This window comes from Aotus nancymaae, unplaced genomic scaffold (genome assembly GCF_030222135.1).
Source record: "Aotus nancymaae isolate 86718 unplaced genomic scaffold, 86718_ANA_hifiasm-v0.15.2.pri h1tg000033l, whole genome shotgun sequence".
NCBI lineage: Eukaryota > Metazoa > Chordata > Mammalia > Primates > Aotidae > Aotus > Aotus nancymaae.
Window position 1 is genome coordinate 56,760,203 of NW_026988447.1, and position 18,228 is coordinate 56,778,430.

The window sequence follows — 18,228 nt, forward strand, 5'->3', positions numbered from 1 at the left end:
ACATGGTGAAACCCCGTCTTTACTAAAAATACAAAAATTAACCAGGCATGGTGGCTCATGCCCGTAATCCCAGTTACTCAGAGGTTGAGGCAAGAAAATCGCTTGAATCCAGGAGGCAGAGGTTGCAGTGAGCCGAGATTGCACCGTTGCACTCCAGCCTGCGCAACACAGCAAGACTCCATCTGAAAAAAAAAAAAAAAAAACCAACTCTCACACGTAGGAAAAGGCAGGCTTACAGTAGTACTCACATTTGAGCTGAAGCATTGATAGAAGAGCTGGATTCCTGGGTTGGGAAAAGGATTTTCAGGCATGTGGACAAGCCTGAGCAAAGGCAGAGAGATGGGAAAGCCCCAAAGAAGGTGATGACAGAGTGATGGTGATGACAGGGGAGTAAAAGTGGAGATGAGACCTAAAAAAGAAGAAGCCTGACTAGGGAGGGTCTTTCAGTGTCATGATACTTTTAGATTTCATGATATAGGCATAAAGAAGTATTGAAGGATTTTAAACATTGAAATGATCAGTATTGTGTTTGGAAGAATAGATGAGATGACAGAAAAGACTTAAAGCAGAGATGCCTTTTAGTACCTTAGTGTGGAAGTCCAGATGAGAGAAAGCGAGGGGCTGAGACAGATTGGGAGTGAGGAGAGCAGGGAGGGTGGTGGTAAAGCAAATACTATAGAAGATCGTTCTGTGCAGACAGAAATATGAGAATTTGATTATAAATAAATATAGGGCTTGAACCCTCTGGAAAGAGAGGGCACTGATGAAAGTGAACTCTAATAATGGCTCCAGGCAACACTACGGCTGTGTCAAAGAGCTGGACCAGAGAAGGCTTTTCCTGGAACCAGAGAAGGAGAATGGGAAAATGTCCAGCAGTAATTCCATGGATAGCAAGAGGCAGGGTGAGAGCAGAGCTTCCCATCACCCCCAACCCACCCAAGCCTCACAGAGGGGCATGCAAAGAGTGGGAGACAGAGGTTCTGCCACCTGCCTGATGAGAACTATTATTCTAGAAGGACCCTCCAGGAGGGACCTTGGCAGGGTTGGGAAGGTGGTCGCTGGAGCATGGGAAGGAGGTTCAGAGTTGATCCAGGAATCGGCAGCATGTGGAGGGTAATGGAAGTCATCACAGTGGAAGAACGTGCCTGCACATGAGGAGGAACAGGTCAGGTTTGTTATTTGGAGGGTCATAGACCTCCTTGCAGGGCTGATAAAAGCTATGAACTCTTTCCTAGAAACATGCATGCACACACACACCAAATGTAGTGTATAATTATAGGAAGTTCACAGAGTAAAGTTAAAAGGGTGAGAGAAGAAAGCTGAAGATGGATGCCTAGGGAATCACCCCCATGTTTAGGAGGATACTACAAAGTAAATACAACAAGATCAAAGGAACAGAAGAGCCAAGGGAGCATAGCAAAGAAGGCTTGGAAAGGGAAGTTTCCAGCATGTCAGATGGAGTGAAACTGAAGGAAGACATTTAGCTTGACAATTAGACATTGGTGACTTTTGGCCAGTAAGTACAATATATTGTCAAGCACACAGTATTATAATGACTTAAGTTACTGAGCACAGTGCCTGGGACATGGTATCATGATAAATACTTGTAAATATTCGATGAATTAATTCATTATTTCAGTAGCACGTTGGCAGGAGAAGCCAGATTGCAGAGGGGAAAAGGAGTGATAAGAATTTTAAAAATAATAGTAGTGAATGATTTATGGCTCCCAACACAGCTAGGTATGAATAGAAGAAGAGAGCTGAAGTGGTAATGACAGCAGTTTTTATGGATGATGAGACTTGGGCATGTTTGTATAAGATGAGAGAAGAAAACTATGGAGAGGAAGGGACCAAAGATGTCAGAGGGAGGGGAAGGAGGTAAGTAACTGAACAAAATTAGGGCTATGGCAAGAGAGTGTGGGATAGAGTTCAACAGGGGTAAAATTAACCTTGGAAAAGATGCATGCCATCTTCTAAAGGGAAGAGAGCAGAAAAAAGATTAGAGGCATAAGGCAACCAACACTTAGTATCTACTATGCACAGGAGTTGTATTAGGTTGTCTTACTTAATCCATCCAATAATTCTTTGGAGTAGGCATTATTAATTTCATTTTTTAGATAAGAAAACTGAGGCTCATAGAAATTGGGCAACATGATCAACTTGACACAGCCAGAAATTGACAGAGCTCTGGTTTGCCAATTTCAAAGCCCATGCTTTTACATACATTAAAGTTTTCAGGTGCCAAAGATGAAAAGGGAGTTACAGAAGTTCGTATCTGGTAGTTTCTACATTTACAGATATTAGACGGCTGCTGGGAATGAGAGTGAGTGTTGAATTAGAGAGGTAAAGAGTTGGAACAGCCACTGTGAAGAATAAATTGTTTTGCAACATTAGGGACCCAGATTTTTAAAAAACACCCACACACGCACATAGATATTAAAATGTGTTAAAGAAAAATAACTGTAGATCTACACACTCTTTACCTCACTTGCGAAGCTGTTGCAATTCAACTAAATAACAGCGTTTTTTCTCACAGCTGCCCACATGTAATTCCTTTCTGTGGCCACAGTAGGGCAGGAGTTCTCTTTATAGGAATCATAGGCCTACATAATTTTATCTTCCACAAAGTGTATTTTTGATACCTTGAGGTTTAAAAACTATATTCACAAGCATAATGAAAAGGCAAACTTATTTTAAAGAAACTTGCCTCAATACTATGATCAAATAAATGCAATTAAACATTACATAAATGGGAAAAGCTGCATCCCACGGCATCTGAACATATCTTTAAAATGCAAATGATTTACTCCTTTAATGATGAAAGAAAAAATCTTGTGAAAATATCATTTTCAGATGAATAAAATATCAAACCCATGGTATTTTTTATATCTAGTTGCCTTACAAATACTTTACATATAGGCTTGTAAACTAAAAAAGAAAAAAAAGTGTATTTGGCACGTTTTGGTAATTGAATCTTAAAAATGAGTAATTTCTAACTAAGCTTTCAAAAGTATACTTATTAGATTTCATTTTTCAATTCAGAAATTTAAAGAGAATTAATAACAAAAATGGTCTACAACACCATTAAACAGATGATTCCTCTCTTTTTGTTTTTCGTAGCTGATTTAATGAGATTCCTCTTTTTAAAAAATAAACTTACATGTTTAGAGTTATAAAATACAAAGACTACACAGAATTCAAAAAATGCAAAACAACTGTCATCTTCCCCTTATCTTCTCCCCTTCCCTATTCCTTCTCCCTGAAAGTAACCACTGTAATGAACAAACTTCTACCATAAAAGCAGCAAAAAAAAAAAAAAGAAAAAAGAAAAAAAGAAAGTAACCACTGTTAGATTCTTGTGATTGAAGAATATTTTTCCAAGGAATGTTTTACCCTAAGATTAGGAATGGCATTTAAAACAACAGGGTTTAATCACTTCAAAAGAATTTGAACCATAACCCAGGTTGCAATTTGATTGCACATGTGAAATGTGGCAATAGCCTTAGAACCAAAACCCTGAGTAAATGGCCAACTATATCCCCACCGTTCCCACCGACACCTTTCAGAGGGAATGAGAAATCAAAGTACCTACTCACCTCCAGAAATGATCTTTCCAGAGGTAAAATATTTGGGGTATGCTTAAGTAGCAGCTGTTCCTGCTGTCTGCCAGAAGCCCAGAAAAAAGACCACTGTCTCCAGGGCTGGCAATCTGGTCCTTTCTTACACACTGAGATCAATTTAACAAAAAAAAACAAACAAAAATATTCTAGCTTAGAAATGACAAGGAATTTAGCCATACACAGTGAAGAGAAAAGTATGTTTTACATATATCCTGAATAAAGTATCTAACTTTTAAAGAATGTTGTAAAACATTTCCATATGTACGTTATATCAAAGTACTTTCCCAAGTTCAGTTGAAAGGAAATACTCAGAGCATTAGGCCCATCAGAAATGATGTCTCCAGTTGTGGTTTTCAGATGCCCTAACATGCATTTGCCCAGAACTAATCAAAGACAGCTTGGTACTTTCAGCCTGTGTGTGTGTGTGTGTGTGTGTGTGTGTGTGTGTGTGTGTGTGTGTGTAATTCCTTACAAAGAGAAAAAAAATCATTTTGGGTAAAACGTGATACAGGAGGATATCAGCTGACTTTCTGGTTTATTTCCAATAATATCACTGCTCTTCAATCATTCAAAATGAGGAAACTTCATCTGGCCATCCTGATGCACTTTCTGCGTTTCTCCATAAGTAGGTAAGAAGGCAGGTCTTGCACTGCAAGCAAGAAAGAGTTTTACTGAGCATCTCCACCATGAACCATGCACTCTGGAAGACACAGGGTATTTCAGCAATGCTCAGAACCTCTGAAATTATGATTATTTATCTTCATTTTTATAGGTGCGGCGACTAAGATGCAAAGAAGGTACGAAAATTGCTCAGTCACCTAACTGGTTAATGGTAGATCTATGATTTAAACACATATTTGTCTAACACCCAATCATACACAGTTTCTACCACATAGTGAAAGGGCAGTTCAAGATCCATCTGGGTGAGAATCAGCTTGGAGATCTGTTACCATGAGAGTTCTTGGCCTGACTTTCAGAGGTTATGATTGGGGACATCTTTGATGGAGCTCGGGAATCTGAATTTTAACAAGTTTCCCAGAAGAATCCTAAGTGAGTCTAAAGTATGAGAACCATTAACAATATTGTTAAGCTCAGATTTTTGAAACAGAAAAGGAAATTTCAGAAGACAAACCTCATGGGAGCGTCTGATGTCAATGTCTAAAGACGTGGCAATCCCAAGTGTGTTCTTCACTGCTGATCCCGTCCTTGGCACTACCCGTTAGCTTTGTGTCACATTGAGTAGAGCGATCCTTGACTCCAAACAGATTGAGTTACCAGCTTCCTCTGCTTGAAATTCTCTCCGCAGAAGTCAATCTTTCAACCCACCATCAGGAATTACAAAAGTCAAAATAGAAATACTCCCTGAGGAGGGAATACATTGACTCACATGAGCATGTGCATGGGTTTGGGTGCCTTGGGCAGGGGTTCCAGAATTATGTCTAGAAGGAGAGCATACATTTAGGGTTAGCATGTCCTTTGGTCCCCTGAACTCTTTGCTTTTGGGGTGGAGTATCGGCAGGAGAAAGCCAGAGCACCGTCCTCTAAACGATGGGACCCAGAGGAGAAGCCCTTGTCTGAGGGCCACACTAGTCCTAGAGATGAATGGTAAGGACCCACACAACCTGGTGCACCAAGAACTCCCTAACTTCACTTCTGATGCACGTTCCCTGAGCGTCAGCCACAGCACATCCTCCTGCCTGCGGACTATTCTCTGCTGGAAAGCTCCCTCCACATATCCTCAAGGCCACCCTCCTCACGGCCTTCAGGTCTTTGTTTCAATGTCCCCTTCTTGGGGAAGCCTCCTCACATCAGGATATTTAAACTGCAACCCCCTACTTCTGCCCTGCATTCTATGCCTTTTACCTGCTTTCTGTTTTGTATAGCATTTATTGTTCATATCATGTTTTTTACTTACTTACCTATTGACATGTTACGTATTCCTTCCTTCATTTATTGTCTGTCAGCTCTCACTGGAATGTAATCTCAAGTAAGGCAGAGATTTTTGTCTACTTTGTTCATCTTCATGCTTACATTAGCACTTTGTACACAGTCAACGAATAATAATACTTGACTCTTTGTGAAGAAATTTTAGCAACCAGGGGCTTGGTGTCTTTCCCTGTCTTACATATAAGGGAAATGTTAAGCATTGGAGCAGGATATCCTGGCTCTCACTGGGGGACGACATGAATTCAGAGATAATGTCGAATAGCGTGAGGGAGAATAATGACGATTTTCATTTAGCAACCTAAATGAGATTTTCATCTCCCCCAAACTGTCAAAAAAATGAATCATCCTGAGAGGGAATCCCTTGAGAGTGAAGCAGAGAGCACAGTTGAAAAGGCAGCAATCAACGGCTTATCTTATCCACAGGATAAATGAGTGGCAAGACTCCATGCCTCTCTCTTTGGCTCCTTCTCTCTTAAAAATAGAATTGTGGTTACAGAAGTGAGACAAGAAAAAAAAAATAGAATTGTGGGGCCAGGAGCAGTGGCTCATGACTGTAATCCCAGCACTTTGGGAGGCCAAGGTGGGTGGATCACCTGAGGTCAGGAGTTCAAGACGAGCCTGGACAGCATGGTGAAACCCTGTCTCTACTAAAAATACAATATTAGCTGGGTATAGTGGTGCATGCCTGTAATCCCACCTATTCGGGAGGCTGAGGCAGGAAAATCGCTTGCACCTGGGCGGTGGAGGTTGCAGTGAGTTGCGATTGTGCCACTGCACTCCAGCATAGGTGACATAGCAAGACTCCGTGTCAAAAAAAGAAAAGAATTGTGGGAATTACCAATCAGGAAAATATTTCAACATAAACGTATATTAGCTTAAAGTTCTAATTTTAATTCTTAAAATACTATGCCTCATATATGTCAAAAAGGAAAAGGGGTGACACAGTGGGTCACATTTGTAATTCCATTGCTTTGGGAGGCCGAGGCAGGAGGATCACTTTGAGGCCAGGACTTTGAGATCAGCCTAGGCAATGTAGCAAGACTCTATCTTTTCTTTCCTTTTTAAACAAAAACCATTTTAAAAATTAGTCAGGTATGGTGATACATGCCTATAGTCCCAACTACTCGGAAGGCAGAGGCAGAGGCAGAGGATTGTTTGACTCCAAAAGTTTAAAGTTGCAGTGAGCTAGGATGGCAACCTGTACTCTAGCCCAGCCAAAAGAGAAAGACCCTGTCTCTAAAAAAGCAAAAAAGAAAAAAGAAAGAAAAAAAGAAAAAGAAAGAATATAAAACATCCAAATGTTAGAAGAGCTTGTTCCTTTTTTTTTTTAAATGGCTACTATACCATAAAAAAGAACAAGATCATTTCCTTTGCAGGAATGTGGATGGAGCTGGAGGCCAATATCCTTAGCAAACTAACGCAGGAACAGAAAACCAAATTCTGATGTTCTCACTTATAAGTGGGAGCTAAATGATGAGAACTCATGGACACTTAGAAAGAAACAACACACACTGGGGCCTTTCACAGGGTGGATGGTGGGAGGAGGGAGAGGATGAGGAAAAGTCACTAATGGGTACTAGCCTTAATACCTGGGTGATGAAATAATCTTACAACAAACTTCCATGACACAAGTTTACTTATATGACAAATGTGCACATATACCACTGAACTTAAAAGTTAAACATAAATAAATATTTGAAAAACTCAAAAAATGGCTGCTTGTGAAGCTTTTATTTGATATGCTTAAAAGTTGATAAAACAGTTCTCTTTAAAATTATTAAAATTTTCACTCTGTTGGAGATGATATCCTTAGCAAGGATTTACATTTTGAATGAAAGTTTTAGATGACAATCTGAAAATGTGCAAGAGTCTACATAATTTTCCAAATTTTTAAAGGGGTACTAAGCAAAAAATGTTTAAAGATGATTGCACTGTACCATTGTTTTAGTGGTATGCTGCTATGGAACAAATCACCTCAAAATTGAGTGGGATTTAAAAATCAGCCATTTTATTTTTTTTCCCACCATCCATTGGGCTGATTAGACTTAACAAGGCAGTTTTCTGCTGGTCTAGCTTGAGGTCTCTCATTCAATTGCAATCAGATGGCAGCTGTGGCTGGAAGCAGAGTTGTCTAGAGCAGCTTCCCATACTACGAGCTAAGGACTAAATCTGACCTGACATCAGCTTTTGTAAATAAAACTTTCTTGGAACATAGCCATGACCATTTGTTTATGTATTGTCTATGGCTACTGTCACTCTACAGTGGCAGAATTGAGTAGTTGTGACAGAGAGACCATATGGCCTGTGACATCTTTATAGGACTTACACTAAGATGCAAAAAAACACGTGAATTTTCTTCAAGACCATTTGTTCTTCAGGCAAGTCGAGCTGAAAGCTTATTTTCAACCCTAGAATGAGAGAGTTGAGAGAGTAAAACCTTCAGGCTATTTGCACAGGGCAAGGAATATGGAAGTTGAATGGATATCAAGGGAATTTGGTCAATAAATTTGATCCTTTTCCTCCTTAATAGTAAGTGGTTGGTGACTAAATTATCTAGAGGATTGCATAATTTAAATGTCCCCTAATGCAGGGGAGGATTTATTTGCTCCTAAAACAGTTTAGGAAAGCTTTTCTTTTGCTGGGTCTCCCTTAGGATGGAAAAGTAGCCCTGGGGCCACATAGGTATACTAAAAGCTATGTGCTGACAGGGATGTTCCTTCTTAGTGATTAACAATTAGCTCACACATTTCAAGTTAATTGGGCTCTAAATATTGAGAGTTTGCCTGAATAGATTTAATTTTTCATACAAGCTGTTTCTTAAGGCATTTGCACATGTTGGCTTCTGTCTGGAGTGTTCTCCCTTTTTGTCACCCAGCCAACGCCTACTTACCTTTGTTCTGAGTTTAAACATCACTTTCTCAGAAAAAGCCTGCCTTAACCCCCCTACGAGGTTCTCCCTTTCTGCATTGTTTCACAGCGCTAAGGACTCTCCCTTTGTGACTCTAATCCTAGTGTGTGCGACAAACGTTTTTATGTTCTCCTTTTAACACTGTCTCTCCTGTGTGCCATGAGGCAAGGGAAGAGTCTCATCTTCTTTGCTGACTACTTTATTAACACTTATCAAGCAGCACAGTTTCTGGTACATTTTAGCTTCTCATAAATATTTGTCGAGTGAATGAATGTTTAAGCAATTATAAAATAACATAAACGTTTGGCAAAAATACATAATCCTTCAGGTTAACCAGAAACATTTAAGATGTATTTTTAAAAAAAGATGTATTAAAAATTATTGAATAGCTAATATTTTGGAAACCCAAAAGCATCTTTTCATGCAAAATTATTGCGGATCTTATCCTTTAATTTAGAAAATGTTAGGGACTGAATGTTTGTGTCCCCCTCAAAATTTGTATGTTGAAATCCTAACTCCCGATGGGATGGCGAGGCTGTGGGGAGGTATTTTAATTAGATCGTGAGGGCGGAGCCCTGATAACAAGATTAGTGCCCTTCTAAGAAAGGACATGAGATAGATGATCTCTCTGCCTCATGTGGATACAGCAGAGGTGGCCATTTGCAAACCAGGAAGACACGGAATCTGCCAGTGCCTTGATCTTGAACTTCTCACATTCCAGAACAGTGAGAAATAAAATGTTAAGTCACTCAGTCTATGGTAGTTTGTTACATTAGTGTGAACTAGCTAAGACAGAAATGAAACTCATGAAGATAGCATTAACTTTTCTTTTTTTTGAGATGGAGTTTTGCTTGTTGCCCAGGCTGGAGTGCAGTGGTGAGATCTCAGCTCACTGAAACCTCCGCCTCCTGGGTTCAAGCGATTCTCCTGCCTCAACCTCCTAAGCAGCTGGGATTACAGGTGTGCACCACCACGCCCAGCCAATTTTTTGTATTTTTAGTAGAGACGGGGTTTCATCATGTTGGCCAGGCTGGTCTTGAACTCCTGACCTTAGGTGATCTGCCCATCTCGGCCTCCCAAAGTGCGGAGATTACAGGTGCCCAGAAACTTTTCTACTCTTGGTTTAGAATAGTGTTTATCACACCTAGTTTTCATTGTTTAAGAAGATGAAACTTTACTCTTTGCAAGATTTTAAATTATTTTCCCTTCCATTCATACAGAGAACTGGTCACACAGAGAACTAGATTCAACAAAAGGTTTGTTTTGGATTTCATAAAATCAAACCCCAAACTCTTTACAAAATCAAAGTACTGTAACAAAAATTTGCGAAGTGCAAGTCATTATCAAACATGTACCAGATATGTATCAGAGCTCCTGATACCAAGAGCATGCTGTATTAGTTGTGATCATGGACTGGAACTTGATTCATATCTAGATGTGCTCGGTAGTATTTCACCTCCAGCTCTCTGGAGGAAAACAGGATTTTGTAGCATTTGGTGATTTCTCAGGTGTAAATACTCTCATCATACCAATCTTAAGGTGTCAACCAGATGTCACTGGATGCAAAGCTGGAAAAAGATGCACACAACTGGCTCTCACAAGCTGAGGTGAGGTAGCTCCAGCATACCAACTTATTTAAACATTTGGAGATTTTGTTTTTAAGGATAAAGGACCCCCTTCAACCTTCTAATAGAATTTATAAGCAATTCAATGCAAGGAGAAATAGTAGACTTTAAAAAGAAAACCACTGACTACATTCACATGTCCTTTTAGCAACCTGTCAAGAATACTTTGTCACGCACATAGAACTGGATTCAGTAAGAGCTTCATTTTGTTTTTTAAAAGATCAAAATCCAGAAGAGTTATAGAATCCATCTGGGTCACTTGGAATGAGTTGTTCCTATGTTCACACCAATCAATGCTCTGTCTTCTAAATACTGAACTTCAGCACCAGCTTGTGAATTTTAAAAATCAGCATAAATACAATAGACAAATAAGAATGCTCACTAATGTTCCAAAGAAAGGGAATGTCTAAATTATGGCATGTAGACTCGATACTGCATACAGCTACTAAAATAGTCTTTGAAAAGAAATATAATCACAGGGGTTATGCAGGAGAAAAAAAAGGGTTGAAAGTTTATACATGTAGTATGCTTCCAGTTTTGACTTAAAATATCTATTTGATTCCTAGAAAACAAGATGGCAAGAAAAACATCCAACTATTAAAAATGACTGAGTAGTGGCTGGGGGTGGTGGCTCTTGCCTGTAAGCCCAGTCGGATCTCCTATAATTCTGGCACTTTGGGAGGCCAAGGCAGGCAGGTTGCTTGAGTCCAGTTTTGAGACCAGCCTAAAAACATGATGAAACCGTTTCTAAAAAAAACCAAATATGAGCCAGGCATGGTGGTGCACACCTGTAGTCCCAGCTACCTGAGAGGCTGAGGCAGGAGAATCACTTGAGCCCAGGAAATGAAAAATTGCAGCAAGCCAAAACTGAACTCCAGGCTGGGCAGTAGGAGAGAAACCTTGTCTGAGTTGGCAGAAACACTACACAGTTCCCAAGAAAAATGAGGTATTTTAATATTCTGACCTGGATAATAAATCCAATGTAGATCAGAAACTACACCCTTGACCCATGGTTTTGTGTATAGCTCATTAACTTGTTAAATAAGGAGTTCTGAGCTCTCCAAGATACCATTTTTGAAATGAAGTGACCTAAAAGAACAAAGGGTTTAAAGATGGCTTTAAAAAGGTTCCATTCCAAGGAACTAGAATACCAAGGTTTCTATCCTGTGAAACTTGGTGATGTAAAGGAGATGCTAAAGGAAGAATCAAAGGGATATTAAAGGTTCAGCTAGAAGGGCCATTCTTCCCATTTAGCCCACAAAGGGAAGGACGTTATGCTCCAGTGCAGCGGGTAGAGCTGTCCTCCCCAGAATTCCAGCAATCAGTGACCACCAATTGTTTCTTCAGAAAAAGTAATCCACTAGCCGGGCGCGTGGCTCACACCTGTAATCCCAGTACTTTGGGAGGTTGAGGCAGGCAGATCACCTGAGGTTGAGAGATCAAGACCAACCTGTCCAACAAACCCTATCTCTACTAAAAGTACAAAATTAGCCAGGCATGGTGATGCATGCCTGTAATATCAGCTACTCGGGAGGCTGAAGTGAATCGTTTGAACCCAGGAGGCGGGGGCTGCGGAAAGCTGAGATCACGCCACTGCACCCCAGCCTGGGCAAGAAGAGCAAAACTGTCTCAAAAAAAAAAAGAAAAAGAAATTCAGAAACAAAATCTGTGTATCAACACATTACAACACACATAAAAAAAATCATACATAGAGCAAGTCTTTTCATTTTTATTACTCAAGGTTTCATTTTTTATTTAGCTTTCTGACTCTGTGCTTGCGCCTTCAACACTTTCACAACGATTTTCTGCTCCTCGATAAGGAAAGCACGCTTGATCCTAGAAAGGAAAACACCAAAATAATCGTTTCTTTAAAATGAACTTCCATTTTTTATTTAACATAGGGAAGGCAAACATGGTACAAGAACTAAGGGAAGCAATCAGAGAACCCAGGAAAGTAAAGGAAGCCCACAAACACAGAGTAAAGCTGAAATTCATTTAAAGCAGGACAATCCTTCAATTTCAGAACAGTAGTTATCTGGAGACCACTTACGAGAGCTCTAATTTATTGTTAGGATCTAGGACATAGTGGTATTTCTTGATTTACAAAAATGTCTTAGAATATTTTAACCATATTTTTGAAAATTCCCAGCAAAAAACAACACAAAAGGGGCTATATGTTAAGAACTAAAATTGAAAGGTAAAGGGATATTAGCAAGAGACACCTCACCAAGAACAAGGATTTTAGAGCTTGTTTAGGGCCAACTCTACCACATACTAGCTGTATCACGGAACAAGTTACCTTCTCTATGTTTAAGTACAAAATAGTTCCGCACCTGTTTAACAGGGAGATTATGAGAATTAAATCTGGAAAGATTTTCTAGACTTTGAACCTCCATCTAGGAGTGCATTTTACTGATAACTTTTCCATTGCTGCACAGGACCTAGCAAAAAGTAGGTCTTTCTAGCATTTGTCAAATCAGAGTTACCAGCAGAGGTTAAAGCACTTCTCTTGCTTCCACTTAAACCTTCCCCCACCCCATTTCCCACTGGTAACCCTCGTTATCAAATAACCCAGCCCCAAAATTCTGGGTTTTCTAATTTCTTCAGGTCTCCCCCATGTAATCGTATCAGAGACACATACAACTGATATCACTTAAAAATTCCCTTAACTTACTCAAAGCACAGACCACATGCAGACCTGCTCAGCATCTGATAATGTTGAACCAATAATGCTAATTTCTAGGCTATCCTGTAAACCTAAATTCAAATCTTCAAAGGCCTGAGAATTATATAAATGTATCCATCTGATTTTATGTTTAGCAAAGTTTTAGAACCAAAGACTGGGCAATAAAAGCCAAACTTCTTTAGCTTAAAACTCATGACTTATCTCCAATGTACATTTCCATTTCTCACCCACAATGTGCCAGATCAATCTGTACTTTCCTTGCCTGGAATGCCCTCTCTGCCTTTTGTCCAAAATTTGCCCATCATTTAGGTTCCAACTCAAAATGCCATTCCGAGCCATTTGCAAGTAATTTCTCCTTTAAACTTCAATCATAGTTAAGCTTTGCCCTGTATTACAGAAGCTATATTTATCCTCTACTTGTAACAATGTAGCATCTCTTACTGTTCTCTTACAAACTACCTCCTAAAATGCAGAATGAAGACTCCAAGGTTTTAGTGTCTAAAGATCTGGTTTAGAAACTCAGCTAGGACTGGGTGTGGTGGCTCAGACCTGTAATCCCAGGTGTGATTTGGGAGGCCAAGGTGGGTGGATCACCTGAGATCAGGAGTTCAAGCCAGCCTGGACAACATAGCAAAACCCCATCTCTATTAAAAATACAAAAAAATTAGCCAGGCGTGGTGGCGGACACCTGTAATCCCAGCTACTCAGGAGGCTGAGGTTGCAGTGAGCCAAGATCACACCATTTCACTCCAGCCTGGGTGACACAGTGAGACTGTGTCTCCCAAAAACAAAAAACCAAAAAAACCCACCACCTCAGCCAGACCCCTTTACAGAACTAGCTAAGTAAATTAGAGGCAAAACTATTTCGAATCAGTTTTTTTACTTATGAAAATGAATCACCTCTCAACTCCTTCCACTGATACCTTCTTTGGAAGCATTTTAATGTAGCTAATAGTAAGGCCTTTGGCCAGGCGCAGTGGCTTACATCTGTAATCCCAGCACTTTAGGAGGCTGAGGTGGGCAGATCACTCGGGCCCAGGAGTTTGAGACCCGTCTGGCCAATGTTATAAGTCTTGTTTTCCTCACCAAAAAACAAACAAACAAACAAAAAAAACAAACACCAGGAATAGAAACTTTCCTGATTGACTTGTTTTTTGTCATGTAAATGTTACCATCATAAATGCCATAGCGAAATTCCCCGTACCCAACAGGAGCAGACTACCCACAACACTCTCCTCTTCCCCTAACCAGTCTTCGGTCTTAAAGCAAGTGCCACTTCCTCATCCTTCACAAAGAGAAATGTTATGTTCCAAACATTCATCTTTTGTAGAAGGAATGACTTCACCACCCATCCTGCTGCAGTTTGTTTCTGGCACACCAAAGGGTTCTTCTGTCCTGCTCAAAATCCATCAATTCTCACATTCTAAACAATTAAGCTGGCCAGGCGTGGTGGCTCATGCCTGTAATCCCAACACTTTGGGAGGCTGAGGCAGGAGAATCACTGGAACCCAGGAGGAGGCTGCAGTGAGCCAAGATCAAGCCACTGCACTCCAGCCTGGGCGACAGAGCAAGACTCCGTCAAAAAAAAAAAAAAAAAAAAGTGAATCTACTTTTCATTCTGTAATGCCCCTCATAATCTGGCTTTTCTAGTCTTGTCCATTATCTCCTGCAACCCTTTGCTTCAGGCACATGAGAACACATAACTATTTTGTTCCTATACTTTTAACACCTTCCACACTCCATGTGTCCAAAGCACTAACAGAGATTTGCTCACCCACCTCCACAACAAAACCAAGTTCCTTTTAACCTCTACATCTAGCATACAGATGTCCTCAAATTGTTACTCTGAATATTATTTACTGCTTTGTGCAGCATCAATTATCCATAGTTGAGGAAGGATTCTAAAGTATGCAACTGGTTTAAAATGAGTCATTTCACCAATCTTCTACTGATTAGCAGACAGTATAACACACACACACACACACAAATTTGCTAAAAAAAGCCCATTTAAGCATTTAACTTACCTGTCACGAACACATTTAGCACACATGGAACCACCATAGGCCCTGCTGACATGTTTCTTTGTTTTGGACAATCTCATAAGAACTTTAGGTCTTACAGCACGAACCTGCGTAAGAAAAACATTAAGATTATTTTGTGATGCTTTAACAGAAATTTTCCTACATTTTGTTAAGTGATAAGGGCAAGTTTAAAGCAGGTTACAAAGGGAAACTGTACTGATTTATCTGAGAGGCAATTTCACTGCATTTCTCAAGATTGTTCTTGGCAGATTTGGATCATGGATGTTTGGTAATTCTCAACCCTCTTAGTGGTAACCACTCCTTGACTCATTCCATTATCAAAGGAAGAAATCTCAACAAGTTCAAGCCTTGAGTAAAAGGTACACTTACCCCTCGAAGCCTGCCTGGGCACACACCACATGCTGATTTTGGTGCTTTCCCAACCTTCTTGGTATAAAGGTAAACAATTCTATTACCAGGGGTCCGGGATCTAGAAAGTCAAACAGTCAGTAGGTCAGCATTTTGTAGAGTAAATGTCAATATATACTTAAAATTTTTAGAAATACTTACAGCCTAGTTTTGTTAGAGGCGGTATTGTAGGAAAGCCTACGTCGGTATGTCAAACGCTGGACCATTCTGAGTGCCTAAATTAAGAATAGAATAACATCAAGTATTTCCATTGTAAAAATAGTATCTCAAAACAGCATCACATGGTCTATTTCATCCACATACATATTCCTGTATGTAACACCCATATACATGTATTTCGAGATGGAGCTCTTGTTGCCACGACTGGAGTGCAATGGTGCAATTTTGGCTCATCGCAACCTCCGCCTCCCGGGTTCAAGTGATTCTCCTGCCTCAGCCTCTCCGGTAGCTAGGATTACAGGCATGTGCCACCTCGACCGGTTCATTTTGTATTTTTAGTAGAGATGGGATTTCTCCATGTTGGTTAGGCTGGTTTGGAACTCCTGACCTCAGGTGATCCACCCACCTCAGCTTCCCAAAGTGCTGGGATTACAGGTGTGAGCCACCGCGCCCGGCTTGTATACCCATCTATTAAGACGTCTTATTTATGTAAGATTCCACATTTTAAAACTACTTGTATTTAAAGGTGACTGATAAACAAGAGGCCAAGAAAGTTAGCTTTCCTGATGGTAATCAAATGTGGCACTTCCTTAACATTCTGATCACCAGGCTCCTTTCTCAGAGTCCGATTTTGTTTGGAGTGGTGTCCAGAAAAGTGCTATGAGGCCAGCTGGAGAAACACTGCTTTAAACAAAGAGCACAACCGAGCTCTGAAGTCGAATCCTTAGCCACGCCATTTATTGGGAATACACAAGGCAAGGAGCCAGCCTCCTTATCTCTAAGAAGGGATTTCTGCCTACTTTATACAGCTGTCATTAGGATTAAATGATGTGAGCTATCCCTCCCAACACAATGCTAGGCCCATTATCAGGGTTCGGTGTCTTGCCCCAAAGCACCACCTGAGTAAAGGCATACCCTTTAATAATAATTTTGACATTTCACAACTGTCTTTGGGTTATGGCACTTGCTTTCTTCCCACTTAGCAACTGGAAACAACTTGAGGTTATTTAGCAAATCGGTAACAGATATGCATGTGAGCAACTTCGTTAAGTGAACTAACCGAAGTAAAACATAATCAATACTTGAACTAAAATCTTCCCACTTCATACCTTGTAACACTTCATTTTATAACAATATTGTTACTGAAACGAAAACAGCCTACATTTATTGTCACAAGAATCTTACTAAAATTAAACTAAAACAGAACTACCAGACACCAAAACTTGACACGTAAGGCCAGTGCGAGTGATTTATGAAGCCACTACTCTGTATGCATCTCCAAAAGCATGATGCAAACTTCTAACACATTTTTCTCTTCCTTGATATGGGCCTTGGAAACAGAAGCCAAATAGCGAAACCACCACCCGAACTCGCCTGTCCCTGCCCTCCCAAAGACTGAGAACATCTACAGACGTGCTGTGAAAACGTGGGTGTAAAATCTGAACACGTTCGGCGATTTTCCAGTCTCAAACCGCCGGACCACAACTCGTTTGTCTCCAAACGCTGCACTTGGAAGGCAGCAAAGTCCCGAGTGGCGAGCTCCGGCTACTCACGGCTTTGGAGAGGCCTCCAGGAAGAAGGGATTTCCGAAGATCAAAGAAAGAAATTTCCTCACCACCAACCTCCCTCGTATGCCGCTTGCCCCTATGCCAGCTCAAAAGACTGCTCCTGAGAGCTCTAGGCTTCCTCAGCTCCTCGGATGGCAGCCGATTGTGAAGGAAATAAAGACAGGGAAAACAGAACAGCAACCATACCTGCACACAACGTCCCCGGAAGAGGAAGAAGAAAGCCTTCGCGAGTTCAAAGGTCAAATAGAATTGCGCAGGGCAGGAAGTTGCGTCAGAACCAGCGACGTCGTGGAGAGAGCGCATCCATGTTGTACGGAAGGCGATGCGCCTCTCCTCCGTGGGCGGAGATGCAACCATCGTGCCGCCCCTCTGTGGGCTGGGCTGCACACTAGCTGTATATATCAAGGCCACGCAGAAATCTATTGGAAATCGCTGTAGGAACAAACGCAAATGACAAGGTGCAAAGGGCAGAGGTGGGACAAAATCAACTTCTTTTGTTGTCATGGACGCTACACGTTTAATCTCAAGAGCGCAAGCTCTGGCGTTAGACTCGGATTTAAATCCCAACTCTTGACATTTATCATTAAGAGACCTTCGAGGACCTTCCCTTCTTTAACTTTCTCTTCTGTTTCCTTGTCATATGTTCCGAGCACAAACTTTAGAAACAAATTGGGATTTTAATCCAGTGTCTGCTAATTATTAGCCGTGCTACTTTGAGCAAGCCCTTAAATCTCTAAAAGGAAGATAGTAGGAACTACCCTGCTGTGTTATGTCATGATCAAAGTTATTTTGAAGGTAAAGCACTTAGCACAGGGTCTTATAGAGAGGAAGTGCTCAGTAAATGGTGGCTAATCTTATGATTATGTACAAAGAGCGACTTGAGGCTTTTCATGGGTGGTAAAGTTTAACCTTTAAAACAGTACGTAAAATTTTACATTAAGTGCGTGTGTGTATTTTTCTGAGAAGAGGGTCCCTGCCTTTCATCACCTTGTCAAAGGGATTCATGAGCTCTAAAAAAGTAAAGAACTCTTCCTGGACTCTACGGCAGAATGCTAAAAGAGGCCTTTAAATTTTTAATATTAGATTAGACTCCCTGGAAACACCTCAGAGAGATTTGAGTGTTGGGTTTATGGGGAGTGCTCTTAAAATGCTCCTCCAGGGAGCTGAGAAAGGCAGGGTCAGGTGATCCACAACGTGGTTGTAACTGCCTCAGCTGTTCCAACAGGGAGCTCTAGAATTAGGGTGAGCCTCATAGTTGTCTCAAA

The 18,228-nt window shown here is 40.7% G+C and overlaps 1 protein-coding gene across 1 annotated transcript; it reads right to left on the reverse strand.

The window, feature by feature from the left end:
* Nucleotides 1–11,809: 11,809 nt before the first annotated feature.
* Nucleotides 11,810–17,143, reverse strand: RPL34 (ribosomal protein L34). Its single transcript, XM_012436608.3, has 5 exons — nt 16,949–17,143; nt 15,378–15,451; nt 15,198–15,297; nt 14,811–14,914; nt 11,810–11,936 (listed from the first exon to the last, which is right to left on the reverse strand). The coding sequence occupies exons 2-5, from the start codon at nt 15,440–15,442 to the stop codon at nt 11,852–11,854; spliced, it is 354 nt and encodes a 117-aa protein (XP_012292031.1). The 5' UTR covers nt 15,443–15,451; nt 16,949–17,143; the 3' UTR covers nt 11,810–11,851.
* Nucleotides 17,144–18,228: the final 1,085 nt, after the last annotated feature.